Genomic DNA, 25,576 nt, shown 5'->3' with positions numbered 1-25,576 from the left:
GTATTATTTCATAAGAATTGGTTGAAACTCTCAAGTTTTAGAACTAATCACTACAGTTTTCCTGTAAACTGACTTTTCTTTCCATCTTTTAGTATTTAAAGAACTGCAATGCAGTATGGGTAGTAGCCAACATCACCAGAGCAGTGGATGACAAGACTGCCAAAGAGATGCTGAGTGCAAACCTGCGGAGGCAGCTGCTCATGGATGGCCAATATGGGAGTTTAGCATTTGTTTGTACTAAGACTGACAGCTTCAAAGTTACAGAAATAATGAGGTAACTTCAACGCTGCTCCAGTAGTATGTCTTGCATGAGGTAGTGGTTGATCACTCAAGCTCTGTTAAACTGAGAACCTCTTCAGCAACTTGCCAGGGGTACAAGAGATGCTCTTAACTTTCATAAAATGGGACCGATTACAAGTAGAGGTAGAATGTAGAGGTGATCCCACTGAGCCTAAGGGCTCGCAAGTTACTGTGCAGCAAGCCAGGGTCTGACTCTGCAGCTCACCAGCTTGCTGTGCGCTAACATCCTGTGTGGACACTGCTACAGTACAGTGAACGTCAGTGTGGCTCCTCATACCTGGGGCTTGTCTTCACTATGGAGCTAAATCGGCGCTGCTGCAATCGATGCAGCGGCATTGATTCAGCGGGTCTAGTGAAGACGTGCTCAATCGATGGGAAAGCGCTCTCCCATCGATTTCTGTACTCCATCTCAAGGAGAGGCGGAAACAATGTCGGCAGGAGAGTGTCTCCCATCAACATAGCGTAATGTGGACCCCACGGTAAGTAGATCTAAGCTATGTTTACTTAAGTTATGCTACTAACGTAACTCAAATTGCGTAGCTTAGATCGACCGGCAGCGGTAGTGTAGACCTGCCCTTAGGGCCCTACCAAATTCACAACCATGAAAAACACGTCACGGACCGTGTGTGCTTTTACTCTATACTATGCAGATTTCACAGGGGAGACCAGCACTTCTCAAATTGAGGGTCCTGACCCAAAAGGGAGTTGCAGGGGGCATCACAAGTTTATTTTAGGGGAGTTGCGATATTGCCACCCTTGATTCTGTACTGACTTCAGAGCTGGGAGGCTGGAAAGCGGCGGCTGTTGGCCAGGTGCCCACCTCTGCAGACAGCAGTGCAGAAGTAAGGGTGGCAGCACCATACCATGCCATCCTTACTTCTGTGCTTCAGAGCTGGGCTCCCGGCCAACAGACACTGCTGTCTGGCTGCCCAGCTCTGAAGGCACCACAGCCGTCAGCAGCAGCGCAGAAGTAAGGGTAGCAGTACTGCAACCCCCCTATAATAACATTGCGATCCCCCCACACACTCCTTTTTGGGTCAGGACCCCAACAATTATTATAGCACACTGAAATTTCCGATTTAAATAGCTGAAATCATGAAATTTATTATTTTTAAAATGTTATGACTGAAATTGACCAAAATGGACCATGAATTTGGTTGGGCCCTATTCATACTACTACTTATAGGGCTCGCCATGTAAACCAGTCCTCAAGTGTGCAGAGTTCAAGAAAGGATCAATTAAGTGTTCTGGTTTGGCCGGGGCTACGCTGGCGGTTGGCTATATGGATTACTGGCCACAGCAGTGAACTAAGTTCATCAACATTTCCAATCGTGATGAAATGTCCCTAACCTTTCAGTTGAATTACAATGGACTGTACCACCTGTAGCTCACACTAGTACAGTGCTCTTAGGATATAAATTGCTATAAAAGTGCTAAATGTTTATCTGTCCTCAGAATGTCTGTGTGCTGGGCTTTCTAGTATCTTGACTTGTGCTTTCCGTAGATCGTTTTACAGGCCCATAACACACAGGTTCTCTATCTCTTGTCTTAAAATTCAAGAGCTTAGTTCTGTGAGGTGTTAGCACTCTCAGCTTCCTCTGATTTCAGCGCAAGTCACAGATCTGGATTGTAAACCCCCTCACCCCTTCCAAGATGCAGTCATTTTGTCTTTGTTCATGGTGGCTGATGTAAATCATTGTTGTCTTGCTGTTCAGACTCTAACCTTTAAAAGGCTAGAGTGGATTCAGGGAGCATGCACTTGGGTACTGTCTGGGAAGCAGAATTGATGTGTTACTAAGTTCCCTCTAAGCTGCGTGGCCGCGCAGCTGCTTATTAAGTCCCACGCAGGGGCTTAGGGCTGCGTCGGGGAGAGATGCCTCTCCCCCAGCACGGACCTGGCGCGGCGGGGAGAGGCACCCCTCCCACACCCCGAACCCCTCATTCCTGGCCCCACCCCAGAGCCTTCACCCCTAGCTGGAGCCCTCACCCCCTGCACCCAATCCTCTGCCCCAGCCCTGAGCCTCCTCCCACTCCCTGAACCCCTCATTCCTAGCCCCACCCAAGACCCCGCACCCGTAGCCAGAGTCTTCATCCGCCCACACTTCAACCCTCTGCCCCAGCTCTGAGCCCCCTCCCACACTCCGAACCCCTTGGCCCCACCCCCACCCCATGAATTTTGTTATGTGCACCAATGTAGAATCATAGAACTGGAAGGGACCTCGAGGGGTCATCTAGTCCAGTCTCCTGCACTCAATGTGTCCCACATTACCTCCATATTGGTGAACACAACAAAATTCATGCCACACATGGACATAAAAAATTAGAGCGAACACTGGTGGATAGTGTCCTTTTGCTTTGTCATTAATCTTCCTATCTGTGTGACTGGCTTGTTGTTGTATGCTACATGGTAATCTTGGAAAATATTTGCCTGGGCTTTTTATTTCCAACAAGGAAACCTATGTTTTTACATGTAATGTCCGCAGCTTTGGTGGCTGTGAACCTGATCCAAAGGCTATTGAAGTTAATAAGAGTCTTCCCCGTGACTTCAGTGCTCTCTGGATCAGGCCCTATTGCGGGTGGGCAAATTTTTTGGCCCGAGGGCCACATCGGGGTTGCGCAACTGTATGGAGGGCTGGGTAGGGAAGGCTGTGCCTGGCCCCTGCCCCCTATCTGACTCCTCCCACTTCCTGCCCCCTGACTGCCCCCCTCAGAATCCCCAACCCATCCAACCCCCCCTGCTCCTTGTCCCCTGACTGCCCCCTCCCGGGACTCCCGCCCCCTATCCAACTGCCCTCTGCTCCTCATCCCCTCCCAGGACCCCCTGCCCCTGACTGCCCCCTGGGATCCCACCTCCTTATCCAGGCCCCCCTGCTCCTTGTCCCCTGACTGCCCTCCTGACCCTATCCACATCCCCGCCCCCTGACAGGCCCCCCGGGACTCCCACTCCCAACCCTCCCTGTTCCCCATCCCCTGACCGCCCCCCCAGAACCTCCGCCCCATACAACCGCCCCCTCCTCCCTGACTGCCCCCCAGGGTCCCTGCTCCCTTACCCAATCCCCCCTCCGCCCCCCACCCCCTTACCAGCAGCAGGAGTTTGCAGCTGCGACACGCGGCCAGAGCCAGCTGCGCTCCCCACGTTTCCCAGCAGGAGTGGCGGGCCAGAATGCGGCCCACGCCGCGGCGTGGCTGCAGGGAAGGGGGGACAGTGGGGGAGGGGCCGGGGACTAGGCTCCCCAGCCGGGAGCTCAGGGGCTGGGCAGGATGGTCCCATGGGCTGGATGTGGCCCGTGGGCTGTACTTTGCCCACGTCTGCCCTATAGTATGAGGGCCCTAGATTATAGTGTGGTGTGCAAACCAATGAGCCATAGAACTCACCCATCTGGAAAAGCTTTGCAAACAAAACGAGTGGCACAGGATTGTCAATTTGTTCACAATGAATTGCTGTTAGTAATCAAGCAATTAAAGCAGAATATCTGTGTAATTCTTTTACAGCAAAAATACCCACTTAATTCCAGCAGAATATCGGTGTATGCAATGTCTTTTTTTTTGTAGTGGCTCACTTTTTTTTATAGCCTAACTTTTAAATGACCTGGATCTTGCAGTGACCTGGATTTAAGAGATGAAATCCAGCCCATAGAAAAATCACTGGAAGAACTGGAAAATCAGCGGGTGCAAATGGAGATGGAGAAGGACACACTTTATGCTCAACTCCAACAAGAGGTTGGTAATTCTTTTCCGCCTCCTAGCACAAGACACTGGGTGGCAGATATGTTTGGGTCTGGAAACAGCCTCCAGGCAGTAGAAAATTATGTTTGTTGGTGGTTAAAACAGCTGTTATCCTCCAGCTAACTTCACCCCTGCCACTTAGACTCTGATGGGCTGTATTTCAAACCTGGAGAAAGGCTTTTCATGGTTAGTTGTTCCAGTGGGGAAAAAAGGAGGATGGATAATCCAGAGATCACATATGAAGAAAATCTGACTCAAACCTTGGGAGCAGCACACTAAGAGGAGATGTAGGGGATCCTCAGCTCTCAGACTGCCAGGTTAGAGAGGAAAATGCTCTTAGCTCTAGTCCATCACCCAGGAGACAGTGCTGAACTGTACCCTACAATATGTTCCTCCAGTGTTTTGCCCTGTATGGTTTGAAACAACCTAAGCAATAGAGCTTCCTCTTCTCTTGGAAGGCTATTCCATAGTCTAAAGAACAGAAGTTAGGCATTGTACGTCATTTGTGATAGGTCAAGAGAAAGTCAAATAGCTATTGCAGTGGATGGATGGATGAAAATTCTGCCTCCGATACTAGGATTGATTATTGCTGATGTATACTGTGCAACTAACTATTTGAAGCCATCAGACTGTGCGCAAGTCTATACGTCCTATCCCTGTAACCCTCTTCCTTCCTTCCCCATGTTTTCCTGTTTGGTTACTCATTTCTTTTCTCTAGTCTTAATCTGTAAACTCTTCAGATCAGGGGTCGTCTCTTACTGTGTATTAATATAGCACTCAGTATAACAGGGCACCAATCCTGATTTGCTACAAAATAATACTGAGAATTATTAACATACAGTGATAGCTAGATTAATTTTATTCACTTGTTAACAGTGGTACAATTGTATAGGGACCTTTTATAGAGAAAATAAACAAATTATGCCTCAAGAGCTTGGAGCCGGCTTAGATACGTGTCTTCTCTTCTTGTGTCATGGTCCTCAGGCAAGATGGGTGGAGAGGCTTACACAAAATAAAGTTGAAGTTACTTGTCTTTTACTTAATCTCAATTTTATCACTATAACATTGGTGTGGAGTGCCAGTCACTGCTGTGCTTGGGTGTGATGAGTCTTGAGGACTCCCTCAGTGTTCTCTTCTGGGAACTTCAGTGATTTGTGCAGTAGAAAGCTTTGTTGAGTTCAATTTTGTCTAGCCAAATGTTTCTAGTTCATGGAATTTTTCTGACTTAACCCCCCCCCACCCCCACCCTGCCCCATGGGGGACAGCCTGATGATTGGAATAGTATAGAGCTTTAAATTTCTAATGTTTTTAATGCTTCCAGTATTCTGTTCTCTCATAGCAACGGCAAGGACCTGGTGCAGAAAATCCAGCTTCATTCCAGAAAGAAAATGACCTTAGGAAGAAAATCCTAGAGAAGGAATTCAGAGTGAGTGTCCTTGGGAGCCATGATCTGACCAACTTTTTGTTCAAATGAGGAAATGTGGATTCTTCTTCAAGTGATGGTCCCTAACATGTTCCACTGTGGATTATGCATGCGTACCATGTGCCTGGAGCTGGAGAATTTGCAAGTATTGTCCACTGGTCTGCACGTGCGTCCTAGCTCACCTGATGTTTCTGACAGTGTGGATAAAAGGTGGGGCAGATCAACTGCCTCTCCAGTTCCTTCTCACCGCTGCATGAGCCAGGTCGGAACCTCTCTGTATCCGTAGCTTTGGCTTCATCCCTTAAGATATTATTTAGCTTTGTTAATTAGTTTTTAGCGCCTTGTACAGTTAATAATTTTAGTGTTTTCATAGTTTTGTAGTGCTAGATTAATCTTTGGGGGAACACTTCCCTTCCCCCTAATGCCCCATGTGGGTACTGGACTGAGCCCAGGACTCAGGGCTTCAAACTGTTTTTCCTGCCTGCAATCCTTCTTTGTCAGTGACAACCACAATGCCTATATTGCTTTGGGGAAGCTCACATTGCAATGAGGTGCAGTATCTGCCACTCGTTCCCCAGCCGTACCTGGGAAGGGCAGGAACTCCACTTTTGAAAACACCTCCATGGAAAAGACTGTGAGCCCTCAATTGGACCCAGACTGGGAAAACCCCCTGTACATCAGCCTGACTAAGCAAGGCATGGGCCTCCTGCTGCTATGTCTGACACTGATGCCAGAGATGCTACCCCCATTGACCCCCTGGCAGGATCTTCTCGGGAACCCAGGAAGCATTCTCATATGCCTGAGACTGTCTTCCTCAAAATCCACTTCAAAGGCATCGGATTTGGCTCTGAAAAGCTCAGCACCTCAGTCCAAGAGGACTTACAGTAGAACCTCAGAGTTACGAGCACCTTGGGACTGGAGGTTGTTCATGACGCTGAACAAAACGTCGTGGTGGTGCTTTCAAAAGTTTGCAACTGAACATTGACTTAATACAGCTTTGAAACTTTACTATGCAGAAAAAAAATCCAGCTTTTAACGATCTTTATTTAAACGAAGCAAGCACAGAAACAGTTTCCTTACCTTGTCAAATCTTTTTTTTGGTAGTTTACATTTAACATAGTACCGTGCTGTATTTGCACTTTTTTTTTTCTTTTGTCTCTGCTGCTGCCTGATTGTGTACTTATGGTTCCAAATGGAATGTGTGGTTGAAGGGTCAGTTTATAACTCTGAGGTTCTACTGTAGTACATCCTAAGTCCCAGAGGCTTAACAAGAAAGTCCATAAACATCAAGCTCCATACGTACTGGAAAGCGATCAGTCTGTATTGTTCTCAGCACCTCCCAGACCTCCGGATCTGATGGCACTGCCAAAGACAGTTCACCTCCTACTTGAGGCACAGTCTTCGACAGCACCCTCTCCAGCTCTGATGGTCCAGACAAAGACAACCGCTCTTACACTGGGGAGAACTGAGTCCCAGGCCACTCCACAGGACATCTTCATACTCCTGGATCTGGCATCTCCTCCATTGGGTCTGTTCCTTTCCAGAGATGTTGTTATAACACCACCTGGAAATCAACAGCTCAGAGAAGTTTATTGCCTGTTCCTTCTTCAAGATACAACTTCCCTTCAGTGGGAAGGTGGTACATCTCTGGAACAGGAATCAGCTTTTTCCTCATCGGGAGACTCCAAACCACCCGAGGAGCCTTCGTTTCCTTACCCTACATATCCTTCACCACTCAAAAGACTTACACCTGCTTGGGACCAACTTCCGCATTTAGCTTGGAGCCACTGGCACTTCATGCCATTGGGGCTTCCATGTCCCCCTTTTAACCCTTCCTACTGGCCATATTGGGGGCCCTGGGACCAGTACCGCTCTGCAGAGTCTCTCAAGTCTGCTAGAGAGTCACTCCTTGCCTCCTCGTGATGGAGACACTCTGTTCCCTCCAGATCCTTCAGAGGAGGAAGAGCAATACGCACTGGATCCAGCAGTTCTGCCAGAACCAGCAAGACTGCTATCTTTGTCTCTGGACGAAGTGGTAACCCCTATGTCTCCCTCCCTCCCCCCAATGAATTCAGGCAGTTCCAGGATCTTCATTGTAGGGTTGCTGGAGAACTACAGATTCCTCATGAAGAGTTTCAGGAATCCCAGCACAAACTCCTTGACATCCTCCACCCATCTGGATCCAACAAAGTAGTGCTCTCGATAAACTAAGCTATAATGGAGCCAATGAAGGCTGTTTGGCACATTCCTGCCACCTGTGCTTCCATCCCCAACTGGGTGGAAAAATGTGCGCCAGCCAAAGGGGCTGAAATTTTGTTTTCTCACCCTCCTCCCAATTCTGGTTTAGGCAGCTTCTGAAAGGGCTAGAGAGCAACACCCACAGTCTGCTCCTGCAGACAAAGAGAGTACGTGCCTAGACTTATTGGGGAGAAAGGTCTTCTTGTCATCTAATCTCCAGTTCAGGATAGCCAACTACCAGCCATTAATGGTCCAGTGCGACTTCCTGAACTACTATAAGTTTGCGGAGTTCACCGACAGTCTTCCACTACAGGACAGAGTTTGTTTCCAGGCATTGATAGACAAAGTCAAACTAATAGCCAAGACTGCCCTCCAATACAGAGTCGATGCCACTGACATATCCTCTAGAGCCATGGCTACTACCATTGTCATGTGCAGAGTCATGGCTCCATGTGTCAAGGTTCCCTTGAGAGGTCCAGAATACTGTGGAGGAACTCCCCTTTGATGAATCACAATTACTCAGTCAGACGATGAATGAATTCCTCAATAGTTTGAAGGACTAGTTAGGGCTATCCTCCACTCTCTGGGGACATATACACCTGCTCCCAAGAGAAAGTTCCATCGACAATCGTCTAGACCTAGATGTGTGGCTCAACAGTTTTTTTCATCAGATGCCCTATGAAGCAGAATGTTCAAAGGACTCACTTCCCTGCACCTTTTGCAACAGGCTTGGCCTCCCAATCTCAACCCCCAGTGAGGCACAATTTTTGAAGGGACCATGAGAGCTGTGAACCACTAGGCCAAACATTGTCCGACCTTCACATGCCTTTTGTAGGTTGTCTGGCACTCTCTCAACCCCTAGAATGTAGTAACAGACCAATGGGTGATGAACGTCATCTGTGCTGGCTATGTGATTGAATTTGCATTCCTATCTCCTCCCTCTTTAGGGACTACTCTCACAAGACTATTTTCAAGCAAGAGGTGGACTACCTATTAGAGGAAGGAGTGACAGAACATGTCCCCTCTAGATACCAAGGAAGCAGCTCTTACTTGACTGACTTTTTTTATACCCCAAAAGAAGGTGCTTCCTCAGATTCATGATGGGCCCTGACCATTTTCATTACAGAGTGCTCCCTTTTGGCATAGTGACCACCCCCAAAGCCTTTACCTCGACAACTGGCTCCTTATTGGTAAGTCATGCCAGAAGGCCCATGAATCATAGAATCATAGAATATCAGAGTTGGAAGGGACCTCAAGAGGTCATCTAGTCCAACCCCCTGCTCAAAGCAGGACCAATTCCCAGCTAAATCATCCCAGCCAGGGCTTTGTCAAGCCGGGCCTTAAAAACCTCCAAGGAAGGAGACTCCACCACCTCCCTAGGTAACGCATTCCAGTGTTTCACCACCCTCCTAGTGAAATAGTTTTTCCTGATATCCAACCTGGACCTCCCCCACTGCAACTTGAGACCATTGCTCCTTGTTCTGTCGTCTGCCACCACTGAGAACAGCCGAACTCCATCCTCTTTGGAACCCCCCTTCAGGTAGTTGAAGGCTGCTATCAAATCCCCCCCTCATTCTTCTCTTCTGGAGACTAAACAATCCCAGTTCCCTCAGCCTCTCCTCATAAGTCATGTGCTCCAGACCCCTAATCATTTTTGTTGCCCTCCGCTGGACTCTTTCCAATTTTTCCACATCCTTCTTGTAGTGTGGGGCCCAAAACTGGACACAGTATTCCAGATGAGGCCTCACCAATGTCGAATAAAGGGGAACGATCACGTCCCTCGATCTGCTGGCAATGCCCCTACTGATACAGCCCAAAATGCCGTTAGCCTTCTTGGCAACAAGAGCACACTGTTGACTCATATCCAGCTTCTCGTCCACTGTGACCCCTAGGTCCTTTTCTGCAGAACTGCTACCTAGCCATTCGGTCCCTAGTCTGTAGCAGTGCATGGGATTCTTCCGTCCTAAGTGCAGGACTCTGCACTTGTCCTTGTTGAACCTCATCAGGTTTTTTTCGTCCCAATCTTCTAATTTGTCTAGGTCCCTCTGTATCCGATCCCTACCCTCTAGTGTATCTACCACGCCTCCTAGTTTAGTGTCATCTGCAAACTTGCTGAGAGTGCAGTCCACACCATCCTCCAGATCATTAATAAAGATATTAAACAAAACCGGCCCCAGGACCGACCCTTGGGGCACTCCGCTTGAAACCGGCTGCCAACTAGACATGGAGCCATTGATCACTACCCGTTGAGCCCGACGATCTAGCCAGCTTTCTATCCACCTTACAGTCCATTCATCCAGCCCATACTTCTTTAACTTGGCAGCAAGAATACTGTGGGAGACCGTATCAAAAGCTTTGCTAAAGTCAAGGAATAACACATCCACTGCTTTCCCCTCATCCACAGAGCCAGTTATCTCATCATAGAAGGCAATTAGGTTAGTCAGGCACGACTTCCCCTTCGTGAATCTATGCTGACTGTTCCTGATCACTTTCCTCTCCTCTAAATGTTTCATAATTGATTCCTTGAGGACCTGCTCCATGATTTTTCCAGGGACTGAGGTGAGGCTGACTGGCCTGTAGTTCCCCGGATCCTCCTTCTTCCCTTTTTTAAAGATGGGCACTACATTAGCCTTTTTCCAGTCATCTGGGACCTCCCCCGATCGCCATGAGTTTTCAAAAATAATGGCTAATGGCTCTGCAATCTCACCCGCCAACTCCTTTAGCACCCTCGGATGCAGCGCATCCGGCCCCATGGACTTGTGCACGTCCAGTTTTTCTAAATAGTCCCGAACCACTTCTTTCTCCACAGAGGCGTTGGTCACCTTCTCCCCATGCTGTACTGCCCAGTGCAGCAGTCTGGGAGCTGACCTTGTTCGTGAAGACAGAGGCAAAAAAATCATTGAGTACATTAGCTTTTTCCACATCCTCAGTCACTAGGTTGCCTCCCTCATTCAGTAAGGGGCCCACACTTTCCTTGATTTTCTTCTTGTTGCTAACATACCTGAAGAAACCCTTCTTGTTACTCTTAACATCTCTTGCTAACTGCAACTCCAAGTGTGATTTGGCCTTCCTGATTTCACTCCTGCACGCCTGAGCAATATTTTTATACTCCTCCCTGGTCATTTGTCCAATCTTCCATTTCTTGTAAGCTTCTTTTTTGCGTTTAAGATCAGCAAGGATTTCACTGTTTAGCCAAGCTGGTCGCCTGCCATATTTACTATTCTTTCTACACATCGGGATGGTTTGTTCCTGCAACCTCAATAAGGATTCTTTAAAATGCATCAACTCTAATGATGCTACACTTCCTCTTCAACTAATAGCTTTCTTTGACAGGGTAACAAGCCTTGTGGATGGAGGAAAGCGGTAGATGTGGTGTATCTTGACTTTAGTGAGGCTTTTGATACTGTCTTGTACGACCTTCTCATAAACAAACTAGGGAAATACAATCTAGATGGAGCTACTATAAGATGAGTGCATAACTGGTTGGAAAACTGTTCCCAGAGAGTAGTTATCAGTGGTTCACAATCAAGCTGGAAGGGCATATCAGGTAGGGTCCCATAAGGATGAGTTCTGGGTCCAGTTCTGTTAAAAAATGTTCCTTGATGATTTAGCTAATGGCACAGAGAGTACACTTATAAAGTTTGCGGACGATACCAAGCTGGGAAGTGTTGCAAGTGCTTTCGAGGGTAGGATTAACATTCAAAATGATCTGGACAAACTGGAGAAATGGTCTGAAGTAAATAGGATGAAATTCAATAAGGACAAATGCAAAGTACTCCACTTAGGAAGGAACAATCAGTAGCATGCATACAAAATGGGAAATGACTGCCTAGGAAGGAGTACTGAAGAAAGTGATCTGGGGGGTCACAGTGAATCACAAGCTAAATATGAGTCAACAGTGTAACACTGTAGCGAAAAAAGCAATCATCATCCTGGGATGTATCAGCAGGAGTGTTGTAAGCAAGACACGAGAAGTAATTCTTCCATTCCCCTCTACTCTGTGCTGATTAGGCCTCAACTAGAGTATTGTGTCCAGTTCTGGGTGCCACATCTCAGGAAAGATGTGGACAAATTGGAGAGAGTCCAGAGAAGAGCAACAAAAATGATTAAAGGTCTAGAAGACATGACCTATGAGGAAAGATTGAAAAAATTGGGTTCGTTTAGGCTGGAAAAGAGAAGACTTAGAGGGGACAAATTGTTCTTGTTAACTTCTGAGGTTAGGACAAGAAGCAATGGGCTTAAATTGAAGCAAAGGAGGTTTAGGTTGAACGTTAGGAAAAAATTCCTAACTGTCAGGGTGGTGAAGCACTGGAATAAATTGCCTAGGGAGGTTGTCGAATCTCCATCCTTGGAGATGTTTAAGAGCAGGTTGGACAAACCCCTGTCATGAGTGCAGGGGACTGGACTAGACAACCTCTCGAGGTCCCTTCCCGTCCTGTGATTCAATGATTCTTCCCTGGGGGTCAGTGTAAACGCTGGAAACCATTCTCACCCTCCAAAATCCAGTAGGACAGGGCACAGGTTATCCTGATCACTCTCTGCTGGTCCAGTCGGTTTTGGTTTCCGAATTTTCTGCACATGTCATTCTGAATGCCAATCATCCTCCCAACATTCCCCAGACTCCTGACTCAGCAGGATGGCAAGATCAAGCACCCCAACCTGTATTTTCTTCATCTTGGGGCTTGGTTTTTGGGTGGATGTCGTTCTTGAAACATGCATGTTCTGCAGCCATACGAGACGTACTTTCTAATGGTAGGAAGGATTCCACTAGATGATTTCTCCTGGCTAAATGGAGAGATTTTTCTTCTTGGGCACCTCCGATATCTCTCATTTTAGACTATACCTTTTCTCTAAAGATGTCAGGCCTATCCATCAGCTTCTTGGGAGTCCACCTGGCAGTGATTAGTGCATAGTGTCCTCCTTTTCAGGGTTACTTGGTCTTTGCTCACCCATTGACCACCAGATTTTGGAAAGGCCTATTTGGAACCTTTCTGACTATTCACAAGCCTACCCTTGAGTGGGACTTGAACCTTGTTCTCTCAGCATTTACAAGGTCACGCTTTGACCCTCTAGCTTCCTGCTCCATGTCTCTTCTCTCCATGAAAGTCGCATTCATAGACTATCAGGTTTGGAAGAGACCTCAGGAGGTATCTAGTCCCAACCCCTGCTCAAAGCAGGACCAATCCCCAACTAAATCATCCCAGCCAGGGCTTTGTCAAGCCTGACCTTAAAAACCTCTAAGGATGGAGATTCCACCACCTCCTTAGGTAACCCATTCCAGTGCTTCACCACCCTCCTAGTGAAATAGTTTTTCCTAATATCCAACCTAGACCTCCCCCACTGCAACGTGAGACCATTGTCACCTCAGCCAGAAGGGTTGGCGAATTTTGGAGTGATGATGGCGGATCCTCCTTACACTGCATTCCATAAAGATAAGGTGTTATGTTTACACCCCAAATTCACTCCCAAGGTTGTCTTGGAATTTCACTTGGACCATTCAATCCACTTACCTGTGCTCTTCCCTAACAGCAGACTTCCTCAGAGGGACAGAAACTCCACACCTTCAGTGTCTGGCAGGCCTTAGCCTTTTACCTACACAGAACAAGACCAATCAGGAAGTCCCCAAGACTATTTGTCGCTATAACAGAAAGACTCAGTGGACAAGTGATCTCAACTCACAGGATCTCCAAATCGATCTCGGGCTGCGTTCTACTGTTACCAAATATTGAGCCTCTCTCCCACATGGGGGAAGAGCTCATTCCACGAGAGCACAAGCCGCAACTATGGCATCTCTTTAGGATGTAATCCTCCTTGGTCTCTATAATCCAGCCACGTGGGACTCTGTTCACACTTTTACGAGACACACTGCCCTAGTCCAGGACTCCTTTGGAACAGCAGTCCTTTGCTCAGCCCTATCATCAACATCTTCGCACCCTCCTCCTACTTAAGTACTGCTTGTTAATTACTCACAGTGGAATACAATAGGGACCATCACGCTAAGAGGAGGTTACTTACCTGTAACTAGAGGTTCTTTGAGATGTGTAGTCCCTATTCAACTATCTGCTCACCTTCCTCTCTGCTTTGGATCTCCTCCGATTCACGGTGGAGAAGGAACTGGAGAGGCAGGCGGGCCACATTGTCCTTTATCCTCTTGAGTGGAGAGACAAGGTGATCCAGGGGGCATGCATGGACCAGTGGACGCTACTTTCAAATTCTCCAGTTCCAGGCACATAGTGCACATGTGTAACCCACAGTAGAATATAGATAGGGACCACACATCTTGAAGAACCTTCAGTTATCAGTAAGTAACCTCCTATTCCTTTAAGTTACTTCCTTTGGCAACCTTGTCATTCCTGACCCCGAACAGCATTGACATTCCACTAAAACAACAATGTGAAGGTCACATGCAGCGTCAGCTTTTGGGTGCAGTTGGAACTTTGGTTTTTTTTAAATGATATCGCCTGTTCTGGGTATAATCTCATTTCTCCCCTTTCTCCTTTACCTAGATGAGTAATTTGCAAAGAGAGAAAGATATGAAGCTTCGTGATATTAGTCTGATCTGCGTTCAGTCCCGAAATAGGTTTTCCAAACAGCGGATTTGGGTGGATTTCAACAACGGCCTTCAGGTAGGAATCCTTGGGAACACCACCTCTGTCTCTGCAGAAGGAGGGACAGCACTTCCGAGCCACCATCTGGATTTCACTGCTATTAGGTTGTGAGTGGATGCAGTGAACCAGAACTGAAATCTGAAATGTCAACCTTCACAGAAAAGTTAAAGGGAATCCATACGTTTTTGGTGCTACCACTCCTTTAATCTGAATTGCTGATGTTTCTATATGTACTACTAATGAATGGTTAAGGCACCTTTTTAATGAGAAGCACATTATCTAGTAGAGGGCAACTCGGTGTTTTTGTTTGGCTAATTTCAGGAGACGAGTCGTACGTTCATCCATAAATTGCCATTATGACTTTATGAATAACACAGGCCAGAGAACGGCACCAAATGCAGCTTGTGGTTGAACTAGCACATATCTCTTAGACAGACAAGAAATGCTCATTCTAGTGTCTAAACTAGATGTTAGCTAAAGCCTCTGCAGCTGATCAACCGGTCTACTTTGAGTAGGGGTGCAATGGAGGCTGTTCTTTGTTGCAGGAAATGAGAAGGAAAGCAGCATTTGCTGAAGATGAAGATGAGGAAGAAGAGGAGACTGAGGATGAAGAGTTAACTACTTCAGACACAAGTGACCCTGGTGAAGTTGAATCCCAGCATGGGAAACTTCAGGTTTTCACAGTCAGCTCTACAGAATATCTAAAATTGCATGGAAAACTGCTCCGAGATGGGCAGCCACAAGTCTTCCACAATGAGGAGGATACAGGTATTAACACCTGCTAACTTGAGCTCAAGTATCATGCTGCTGAGTTAGTGGTCTGTTGTCTTGATTGCTCACTAATACAATGATCCGCCCCCTGTAACTTTGAGGTCAGGTTCAGTTTGTTCTCCCTGGTACATGGCCAATAGACATTGCAGCTATCGCTTTTGTTTTATATCTTCTTCTTTAAAAATATCTCTACATCCAGTTATGATAGTTTTTGCAACAAAATGTTTCCCATCACTGTTTTCCTAGTCCTCTTCCCCAAGTCTTCCTTTTCATATTTTGTCTGATAACTAGGTGTTTGTACAGAGCCTGGCACAGTGGGGTCCTGATTATGATTGAGGCCTCTGAGTGCTAATGTAACATAAATAATTTCTGAGGAAGAGGGTCCATGCAGGGGAATGGTCATGTTCTCTTGTCTCTTTGTCCAGAAATACCAGCTCTGAAGAAGTTTGCCATTCACACTGCCTTGCAGCATAGCATAGTGGCAACAGAGAAGGTGATCAGAAATGTGGCTCGTGTCATAAGTCAAGTGGTCAATTATCTGACCAATCAGAGAGCAGAGGTAAGCATACACTAACATTTTTAACTTACTTTTATTTAGGTTGAGCAACTATTAAAAGTTCCCTCAAAACTGATAGATATTTGCAAATGCATAATATGGAATAGACCAGGGGTTCTCAAACTTCAGTACACCGTGACCCCCTTCTGACAACAAAAATTACTACACAACCCCAGGAGGGGGCACCGAAGCCTGAGCCCCACAATCCCAGGCAATATGTCTATTCCAGCGGTTCTCAAACTGTGGGTCGGGACCCCAAACTGGGTCGGGACCCCGTTTTAATGGAGTCACCAGGGATGGCGTTAGACTAGCTGGAGCCTGAGCCTCACTGCCTGGGGCCAAAACCAAAGCCTGAGCCCCATCACCCTGGGCCGGGGGACCAAAGCCGAAACCTAAGGGCTTCAGCCCCAGGCGGGGGGGGGGCGTTACCTGAGCCTTGCCAACCAGGGCTGAAGCCCTGGGGCTCCAGCTTCAGCTCTGGGCCCAAGAAGTCTAACGCCATCCCTGGTGACTTCATTAAAATGGGGTCGCGACCCAGTTTGGCGTCCCAACCCACAGTTTGAGAACGGCTGGAATAGACCTATTGCAGTGACTTGTATGGACTCTAGGTTTATTGCATGATACACGTTGCTGGCTGTTAGTGCTATTGTCCTGTGTCCTACTCAAGATGGAGAAGAAATGCTGGAACGGCAGCCAGCAAAATGAACAGTATGGCCTACTAGACTCCTGCTTAATAATATACATATTTAGGGAACCGAAGAGACTGTCTTCTTACTTCTACTTCTCTCTCTTTGCAGCACAAGTCCTGGGTTTCTCTCTTTAAAATACAAAGATTAATTTTAACTTGTTTAATGCATTTCACGTTGACTGACTTCTAGTACCTAATCCGAATGGAACTCCTCTGTGACAACAATGATGGCAGACAATGGGCAGTCATTAGTTTGAACCAAAGACAAACTCATACGTGAGGAAAAAATTGTAACTACAGTAGAACCTCAGAATTATGAACACCTTGGGAATTGAGGTTGTTTGTAACGCTGAAATGTTGGTAACTCTGAACAAAACAGTATACAACCGAACATTGACTTAATACCGCTTCGAAACTTTACCATGCAGAAGAAAAATGCTGCTTTCCCTTTATTTTTTTTTAGTAATTTAACACAGTACTGTACTTGTTTTTTTGGAGGGAGGGTGGGGGGTCCTCTGCTGTTGCCCGGTTGTGTACTTCCGATTCCGAATGAGGTGTTGACTGGTCACTTGGTAACTCTGAGGTACTGCTGTACGCCATTGTTCTCGGTCCAGTACTGGCCTGTGAAGCGTACTTGTTAGATGGGTCCCATAGGGCCACTTTGTAGCCGTGTGAAGAAAGCAAAGGTATTTAATCGTGTCACTAAACCAGGGGATGCCAGAGTGCATTCTCTGAGCCATATCCAGCTCCAAAAATTCTCAAGTGCAGCCTGTGGCCACTTTATTGTTCTTACTATGGAGTTATGGCCAGAAGACTGCAGGTCCTAGCATATGAGGTGTGGCCTGAATGCTTGGCTCAGTATGAATCACTTCTGGCTGAGACCTATGGTTTCTGTAGGCTGCACCTCTTTGTTAAGATGTGGGTGGCTAAGTAGCTGTACCTCTTTGGCTTATGGCATCTTGCTGCTGCTGCCCTGTGTTGTGCTGCCTTTGAATGTAATGCAGGGTGCCCACATATCTGATGTGTGCATGTTTTTATGGTCCCTGGATCTTCCACTGGAGAGATGTGGAGACTTACTGGATGTAGGTTTGTATGCAGTGTTTTAGCTGCGTCGGTCCCAGGATATTAGAGACAAGGTGGGCGCGGTAATATCTTTTATTGGACCAGCTTCTGTTAGTGAGAGAGACAAGGTTTTGAGCTTACATGGATACCTGAAGAAGAGCTCTGTGTAGTTAAGAAGTTTGTCTTGCTCACCAACAAAAGTTGGTCCAGTGAAAGAGTTTACTGCATCCAACTTGTGTCTCTGGATGTAGATCTAGTAGGCCAGCAGAGCTGTGGGTTCTGTACAAAGTTAGCTCTAAGTCATGTTCTTTAATTCTTCTAGGTGCGACTTAGCCAACATCCAGTGACCTGAAGCAATGTAGCAGGAGGCCCACGTTGATTGCTTGCATTGTGTGCAGGTCTCTGGATGCTTTTGAAGCACCTGGCAGAGTTCAGCAGGGATGTAGATGGCCTCATGTACCTGCTGCACTGAGAGCTTTTTACGTTGCCCTGTTAGGATCTTCTCTGTTTGCCTTTCAGGACAATTCTCACTGGGCCCAGGTCCAAGAAATCGTGCAGGAGTGCCTGTCGAGACTACCCATGCTCCTTCAGGAGGCAGTGGAAGACAGCCTCCATGATATCCAGTACTATTTTTCTGTCCTCATTCTCGCCAATCTAAAGAAAGGAGCCAGAAGGGCAGAGGAGCTGTGCGAAGACAAAGTCAGAAGTTGGGGTTTACCTGTAAGATACGTGGTTCTGTTTGCCAAACCCTCTCCTATGCTGTCACTGCCAACCCCCTTGCCAACCTGCCTGCCAAGCGTGGTGCTGCCTTTCACTGCACTTACATTATAGTACCCCTGTGCTCTCCATGTACTGTGTTCTGTACAAAGCCGCATATAAAATTACGCTAATGTGGATCTATGTTGGAGGGCTGTGATGAGGACTATCTAGTGTTTTTTGGCATCACTCTAAAAATGCTATGTAACTGGGGTGGGGTGTTGGTGGTGGTAGTTTAAGGAAAAAATCTACGCATCGGAGTGGATGGGCTCCACCTAAACCAAAATGGAACCAGGTTGCCGGCACTTAAAATAAAAAAGGTCATAGAGCAGTTTTTAATAAGCAGCAGGTTTAAAACAAACATAGGAAGTATTTCTTCACACAATGCAGTCAACCTGTGGAACTCTTTGCCAGAGGATGTTGTGAAGGCCAAGACTATAACAGGGTTCAAAAAAGGACTAGATAAATTCATGAAGGATCGGTTCATCATTGGCTTTAGCCAGGATGGGCAGGAATGGTGTCCCTAGTCTGTTGGCCAGAAGTTGGGAATTGGCGATAGGGGATGGATCACTTGATGATTCCCTGTTCTGTTCATTCCCTCTGGGGCACCTGGCATTGACCACTGTGGATACTGGGCTAGATGGACCTTTGTTCTGACCCAGTGTGGCCATTCTTAGTAAATACCTGTGGAAGGAAAGGGCCGCGCTGGCACTCTCATTCCACTGAAATGAAAAAAATTCCAAGGGCTGTTAGCAAAAATGTATATTTCTCTATGTAGATGGTGTAGACTTTAGTCATGTAAGGTTTTGTGGGTAATAAAGATTGTTAGCTGCTGTAGCTCAGTTAATGACTAATTGTGCTAAGATGTGTTTCATTTACTGCCACTGTTTTCTTCATCTCTCCCAGTTAAATAGCATCTTGCATTTTAAAAACGTTGCACGAACACTAGTAAATCTACACAGACATTTGTTAGTTTCACTTGTAATCTAGATTGCTGAATTTTGTATTAAGTGCTTTTGTACCGTGCCTGCCACAATGAAGCTGTGATTGGAGCCCTTAACCACTACCTGAATACAAATAATATAAAATGGTATGGGTGCTGCACTCCTACCTGTTAGTCTGCTCACTGTTCTAGTGTATCTCACACCATCTCCCTGTAAACTATTCTGTATTGGCACTTAGCCTGCTTATTTCTTTGGGGAACAGCATCTAGTAGTCCGTAAGTGGGCAAGGAATTGTCATAGTATATACCTTTTGAGTTGCTCTTTTTATTTGTATTACTTTACAGCACTCAGAAGCTAAATCCTACATGGTCAGTGCCTTGCACAGTTATGATATGGTTATCCCAAAGGTGCATTTCTCACCTATGAGCAACCAAAGAACATATTTGTGTCGTAGAGTTGAACTGCTGTCTCCTGTGTACATTGAAATACTGGGACAGACCCTCTCTCTCCTTGCTTTCCACTTCACAGGTTATTGGATACCCCTATGCTACGTACCGAGCTCTGTGTGCTCGTCAAGGTGTCTACAGCTCGGTAGCATGTGGGTTTGTTGATTTCAATGAGCAACTCACAGAGCCAATATCCAGTGCAGTCTCCGTGACCTGGAATGAAGTCTTCAGGTACCCTCCTCTTCACTGCACATTAGGGCATTCTTACTAACACAAGACGCTTGCAAACCTCCCTGGTATAAAAACAAACACAATTTTGTGCTGTCTGCCAAAAACTGTGAGATGAGCTGGTGCAAAATGCATGGCCTCTGTTCTCTAATGTCCTCAGGCCACTTTATTCCATGGGTGAAATGATATCTCAGCATTTGATACAGGGAATGGCAAAACTTCATGATTTCGTCCCCTGAGGGGCTGAGCCTTCCAATTCACTGCCTGTCTCCCAAAAGGTGGAGATCACCCCATGGCTGATTTAGTGTCTAATTTACATTGCTTCCTGAATGGGAAAGGATTAGTTACGTACTTTTTTGTAGTTTTGTATTAAATTATATCCCACAGTCCCCAGTCTTGCAACCAAATGCCAGAGTGCTGGTGCAGAGCCCAGTTTTCTTAAGTGCAGTTGCAGAATTGGGGCCATATTCTCCCATCACTTCTTGCAGAAACCTATTCAATTACTATTTTAAAAATACAGACTTTGTACACTGTATCTACATACTAGTTATAACTTGTATTGTAATGCAAGTCTTAACAAGGATGAAGGTGTTAAATTCTGAAACTCTTATTAAGTGAACATAAAATGTACTAATCGTTTGGAGAATAATATTAATATGGAGTAATAGTACTTATTTAAAATCTCTTCCTATAAATTAAGAAATCAATGACTTGTAGCCTATGTGATCCAAACTTTTTAACAGTAGATCCATAATATAAATGGCCATACTGGATCAGATCAGTGGTCCATCTTTTATCGGTACTAATACACAGCTTTATTAACAAGTGTAAAGTGCTTTGAGATCCTCTGATGGAAGCTGTTAGAGAACTAGGAAAGCCCAGGACAGAAGCAGACTGATGCGATGCAGCAGGGGTTCCCCAAAAAGGACACCTCACATTTGTAGTGGGACTTTAGACCCTGTGGAAAAAAATGCAGATGTTTCATAGAACTCATTTCTCTGGACATAACTTCGTCATTTGGTCATCAGTCTGACCCACCATTGTATCTCCTTCAATAGCAGTATAAGTGCATGGTGAGCAAGCCCCCAATGCCCCTTTTGGCATTGCAGCATGTTACTCATGCCCTTAGGTACCTGGATTAATCCTTGAATGCATTTCTCCCCTTCCAGTTGTAGATTGGGCGAGTCCATCGAACAGTTCAGCAAAGCCATCTTAGATAAATTGAAGTACTTCTTCAGAGATCTCAAGAACAAGCTCCAGGAAAAAGGCAGAAACACAGAGCCAGTAAACGTCATTCAGAGGCATCAAATGGAAGCTGTCCAGGCTTTGGTAAGATTGGCAAGGGGGTCCGTGCGGTGGATACCCTTCAGAACTTGTCTGTTTTGTGTTGGGTAAATATGGTGAGGATGCCTCACGATTTGCAGTTTGGCCTGTACTATAGGGAATCTGCAAATGCTCAAGTAATGTAACTGTCTTGAGTAATGGGCAAGTTTTGGTAAGGAGCCACTTTATTTGAAATGAGAACTTTTTGTAGCATACCATACTGATTTTTCCTTCCTCCACTTCCCAGTTGTGTAACTTTCTCCTGGATCAGACCGAGTACATCAATAAAAGGCAGCGTGGTATATCCCGTGTCCTGACACCAGAAATACAGGCTAGCATGAAACCAATATATGCAGGTAGGAAAATCCTACAGCTGGGCTAAGTCTGGCTTCCTGTACATTGAGAGCCAAATTGTAGCAGTGATACTAACCATCTGTGCAATGGTGAATTCTGCCAGTTAGTACTGGAAAGAATGGTTCCCAAGCTGGTAGTATGAAAATCTGTATGGTGGTAGAGTCACTACACTCCTCCTCCTGTTGAATCCACTTTTCCCACTTTTATTTCTTAAATTTCAAAGGCCCTAGTGCAAAGAGATCACTTTAAATTCTTATTCTTGAGCAGCCAAATAATAATGTTGTGTATTTGTAGATCACTTAGCATCTTCAAAAGGGAGAGAAGGAGCGGAGAATGAAATTCCACAGCAGTGCTGCAGAACTGCACAGAGCTAGAGCTGGACTCTGTCACAGCAATGTAGTAGCACCCAGGTGTGGTGCATGCCTCCATCTGACACTGAAAACATCCACTCAGTGTGCAGCGGCAGTCAAAAAAAGCAAACAGTGTTGGGAATCATTAAGAAAGGAATTGATAATAAGACAGAAAATATCATATTGCCTCTCTATAAATTTATGGTACGCCCACATCTTGAATACTGTGTGCACACGTGGTCGTCCTATCTCAAAAAAGATATATTGGAATTAGAAAAGGTTCAGAAAAGGGCAACAAAAATGATTAGGGGTCTGGAACAGCTTCCGTCTGAGGAGAGATTAATAAGACTGGGATTTTTCAGCTTGGAACAGAGACAACTAAGGGCATATAAGATAGAGGTCTATAAAATCATGACTGGTGTGGAGAAAGTAAATAAGGAAGTCTTGTTTACTCATAACACAAGAACTAAAGGTCACCAAATGAAATTAATAGGCAGCAGGTTTAAAACAAACAAAAGGAAATATTTCTTCGCACAACATACAGTCAACCCGTGGAACTCCTTGCCAGAGGATGTTGTGAAGGCCAAGACTATAAGAGGGTTCAAAAAAGAACTAGATACATTCATGGAGGATAGGTCCATCAATGGCTATTACCTAGGATGGGCAGGGATGGTATCCCTTGCCTCTGTTTGCCACCTGCATTACTAACCCTCTTTAGCTGTGATGAAGCAGCAAATTGTATGCTCTGGATGTTAGGGGCCACACCAAAATGAGTCTCTGGGAACTTTATAAGGGACTTCAGAGACTCTGCAGTGATTCCTTCCTATGGTGCATGAATGAAGTAATACTTTGCTGTTGTGTTTATGATTGCATAGGTCTGGGCTAATTTAAAATTGGAAGCATGTGATGATGAAGGCAGAAGAGTGGTAGGTCAAATGCCCACGGTTTTGAAATTGGAAGTCTAGGGATTGTGGAGACCGTATGGGGTTTGGAATGTGTTACGGGTGCCAGCAGACAGCCTAGCAACCGTTCCACTACCATATTCTGCTGATGTTGCTGTCAGGTCTGGAGCTGCTCACATTCCCTGGTGAAAAGAACTTGAGGGATCAACATGTAAAACCCTGGCTTTTTTTTCTGTGCTCATGACTCCCCCTACTGACTCGCTGCAGAGTATGCAATGTGCTGCGTCATCACAGCTAAAGAGGGTCAGTAATGCAGGTAGCAGAGGTTTGTATGTTTGGTGCTGAACATGTGGAGTTTAATCCACAGTGACAGTTATGTCGTCTGTATACATGCAGCTATGGTTTGCTGTAAAAGCACTAGGGATGTGCTCAGGCTCATGACCACAAAGCTCCCCCTGGCTGTGTAGTTCAGTCTGTGTGGTCTACAAGCTAAATACATCCGAGTTCTACAATGAAGATTGAGTCCCACCTTCTCTTCAGTGTACAGCCCTGTTTCTCATGCAAGCTTTGCTTCCCTTGTTCCCGAGAGGGAGAACTTCTCTCCTCATGACAGCTTGGGGCTTCATGAATAATAAGGCAGTCTAGTGCCTTCAGTGCCATCCCAACATGCAATTTAGTATGGCCACTTGGATCAAAATGAAGCAGCATATGTTGGGACCAGAGGCAATACGTGTGTGGGGGGGGGGACATGTAGGGTCATGTGCCCCCTCCAGATTGCTTGATCGCATGGTATGGTCGGGCCTTCTCCCTGCAGGACAGCTGAGCAGGCAGGGAGAGGCAGGAGGAACAGCTGGGATCTGCAGGGAGGGGCACTGCTTCCTGGGAGGGAGGCACTGCTGGGGTGGGGGACATGACTTGAGCTGTTCCAGGATTCTGACCCCCTCCACTATCAACAGGCCTGGGTCGTCTCTGGTTGGGACCTGCTGTCTCTGTAGGCCACACCTCTATTAGATTGCAGTTTCCATTTTAGTAGGCATTGTGTGGCACCAGGCCTCCTGACAGATTACCATTCTGGCCATTGGTTGAGTAGCACATGGACAAGGCTGCACCAACACTTGTGAGATTATGTGCTGACATTTAAATACCATCCCTCTCCCGTAGTTTGTAGCCAACTGAATGGTCCTGGCTGTTTCCAGAGAATGAAAGATCTTATGCAGAGGCACGTCCACAGTCAGAAAGAGACCATGTTTAACCGTGTCACTGATAAGTTATGGCACCAGCTTGACCTGCTCCAGGTGAGATGAAACCGAATTAGCACTTTTCTGGAAAGTAGCTGGCCTTGTACAATGTGATCTAACTGCTGCCTCTCAGGTCACAGGACCATGCTGTTTTGTATGACTTGGAAGAAGCATTGTAGCTTTTCCATTTGCAGTTAAGTAGCAAGAATGGCAGCCTGTATTAGAAGTGGACCCCTCCCGTTCTGTTTAGTTTGACTCTCGTTGCAGTATTTACTGGGGTTTTAGCCCTGGTGCAATTCCAGTGCTGCTATTAATCATGCTTAGTGAGGAGAAGGGAGAATAACTTGCAAGAAACTGTGACTGGATGGAAAGTTTTCTACTGTCTGTGAAAAATTTTGTGTGAAACACCTGTAGACAAGCTGAGTGCAGGATGCCTCCTTAAAGTGAGTCTGTATGAGGACAATATCATAGGGCAGTGGTCCCCAATGCGGTGCCTGAGGGCACTATGGCATTTATGTGCGCCAGCCTACTGACAAGGGAGCGCCCCGCCGCCGAGGAGCGCCGCTGCTGGACAACCAGCCGCTGAAATGCCGCCGAGAAGCGGCAACGTCAAGAAGCCGCGGCATTTCGGCAGTGACACTTCTTGACGTTGCCACTTCTCGGCAACTGCTTGTTCGGTGACTGTGCTCCTCGGCGGCATTTCGGCGCCTGGTTGTCCGGCGCCGCGCTGAAAGGTTGGGGACCACTGCCGTAGGGCTACATACCATGATTGCTGTCTCCAGTTCCTTTCACACTTGACTCCTAGTGCTTTTAGGTTGTTTGAATCAGTAAACTGACTTATTGATGGACTACTAGTAATCAGATTTGTTATTACAAACCACTTTTCATGGTGTCATACATGCCTGTTACAGTAGAGCCTCAGAGTTACAAACTGACCAGTCAACCACACCCCTCATTTGGAACCGGAAGTACACAATCAAGAGCAGCAGAGACCAAAAAAAAAGAACAAATATAGTACAGTACTGTGTTAAATGTAAACTACTAAAAAAAGAAGGGAAAGCAGCATTTTCCTTCTGCATAGTAAAGTTTCATAGCTGTATTAAGTCATTGTTCAGTTGTAAAGTTTTAAAAGAACAACCATAACGTTTTGTTCAGTGTTACAAACAACCTCTATTCCCGAGGTGTTCATAACTCTGAGGTCCTACGGTATATTTCAGTATGCTTTAGCGTTAAAACAGTACTTGGAATTAAACAATAAATGAAATATATCTTCGAATGAGGTTTGAAAAGAAGTGAAGAGGCAGAGAGATACAGGAAATCTACTACAGTTCAGACAGAGCATTGCATGCTGGTTTTCATCGTCCCAGGGGTCATACGTCTATATTAAAGATGATAAAATTGCTGTTGTTGTGCTTCAGCAAAGTTGAGTACCTCTGCATTAGCAAACGTATAATTTGGACCTGATTTTAAACGTGTCAGATTTTAAAATGTATTTGTAGTTTCACTAACTGGTTGTTTGTTCACTAAAATAGTCCTCAAACTGCCGTCCATGAGCTGCAGGGGTCACATTATGCCGATTCTTCCTCTTTGCTTCCAGCTGTTTCTAGGCTGCTGGTGTCAAAGAGCCCTGGTGCCCCGTACAAGTAGTTGGAAACAAGGAAGA

At 46.1% G+C, this 25,576-nt stretch overlaps 1 protein-coding gene across 11 annotated transcripts in view; it reads left to right on the top strand.

Annotated features, from left to right (window-relative positions):
• LOC101942721 (uncharacterized) overlaps positions 1-25,576 on the top strand; it is a 99,264-nt gene that overhangs the window by 40,742 nt on the left and 32,946 nt on the right. For 7 of the 11 annotated variants that reach the window (XR_010598038.1, XR_006177067.2, XM_065582278.1 and 4 more), the window contains exons 12-22: positions 93-274; positions 3,903-4,020; positions 5,366-5,452; positions 14,194-14,313; positions 14,841-15,063; positions 15,492-15,625; positions 17,892-18,092; positions 19,601-19,749; positions 20,916-21,075; positions 21,317-21,425; positions 23,837-23,970. Coding sequence is in view for 6 of the 11 variants with exons in the window: in XM_065582278.1 (XP_065438350.1) it covers positions 93-274; positions 3,903-4,020; positions 5,366-5,452; positions 14,194-14,313; positions 14,841-15,063; positions 15,492-15,625; positions 17,892-18,092; positions 19,601-19,749; positions 20,916-21,075; positions 21,317-21,425; positions 23,837-23,970 (1,617 nt within the window). In the remaining 5 variants the exon portion in view is untranslated. The other 4 variants (XR_010598039.1, XR_010598040.1, XR_010598041.1 and 1 more) reach the window with 2 other exon arrangements.

The sequence above is a fragment of the Chrysemys picta genome, chromosome 2 (genome assembly GCF_011386835.1).
Source record: "Chrysemys picta bellii isolate R12L10 chromosome 2, ASM1138683v2, whole genome shotgun sequence".
NCBI lineage: Eukaryota > Metazoa > Chordata > Testudines > Emydidae > Chrysemys > Chrysemys picta.
The sequence above is the reverse complement of the archived record's forward strand: the minus strand, read 5'-3'. Positions and strand labels throughout refer to the sequence as shown.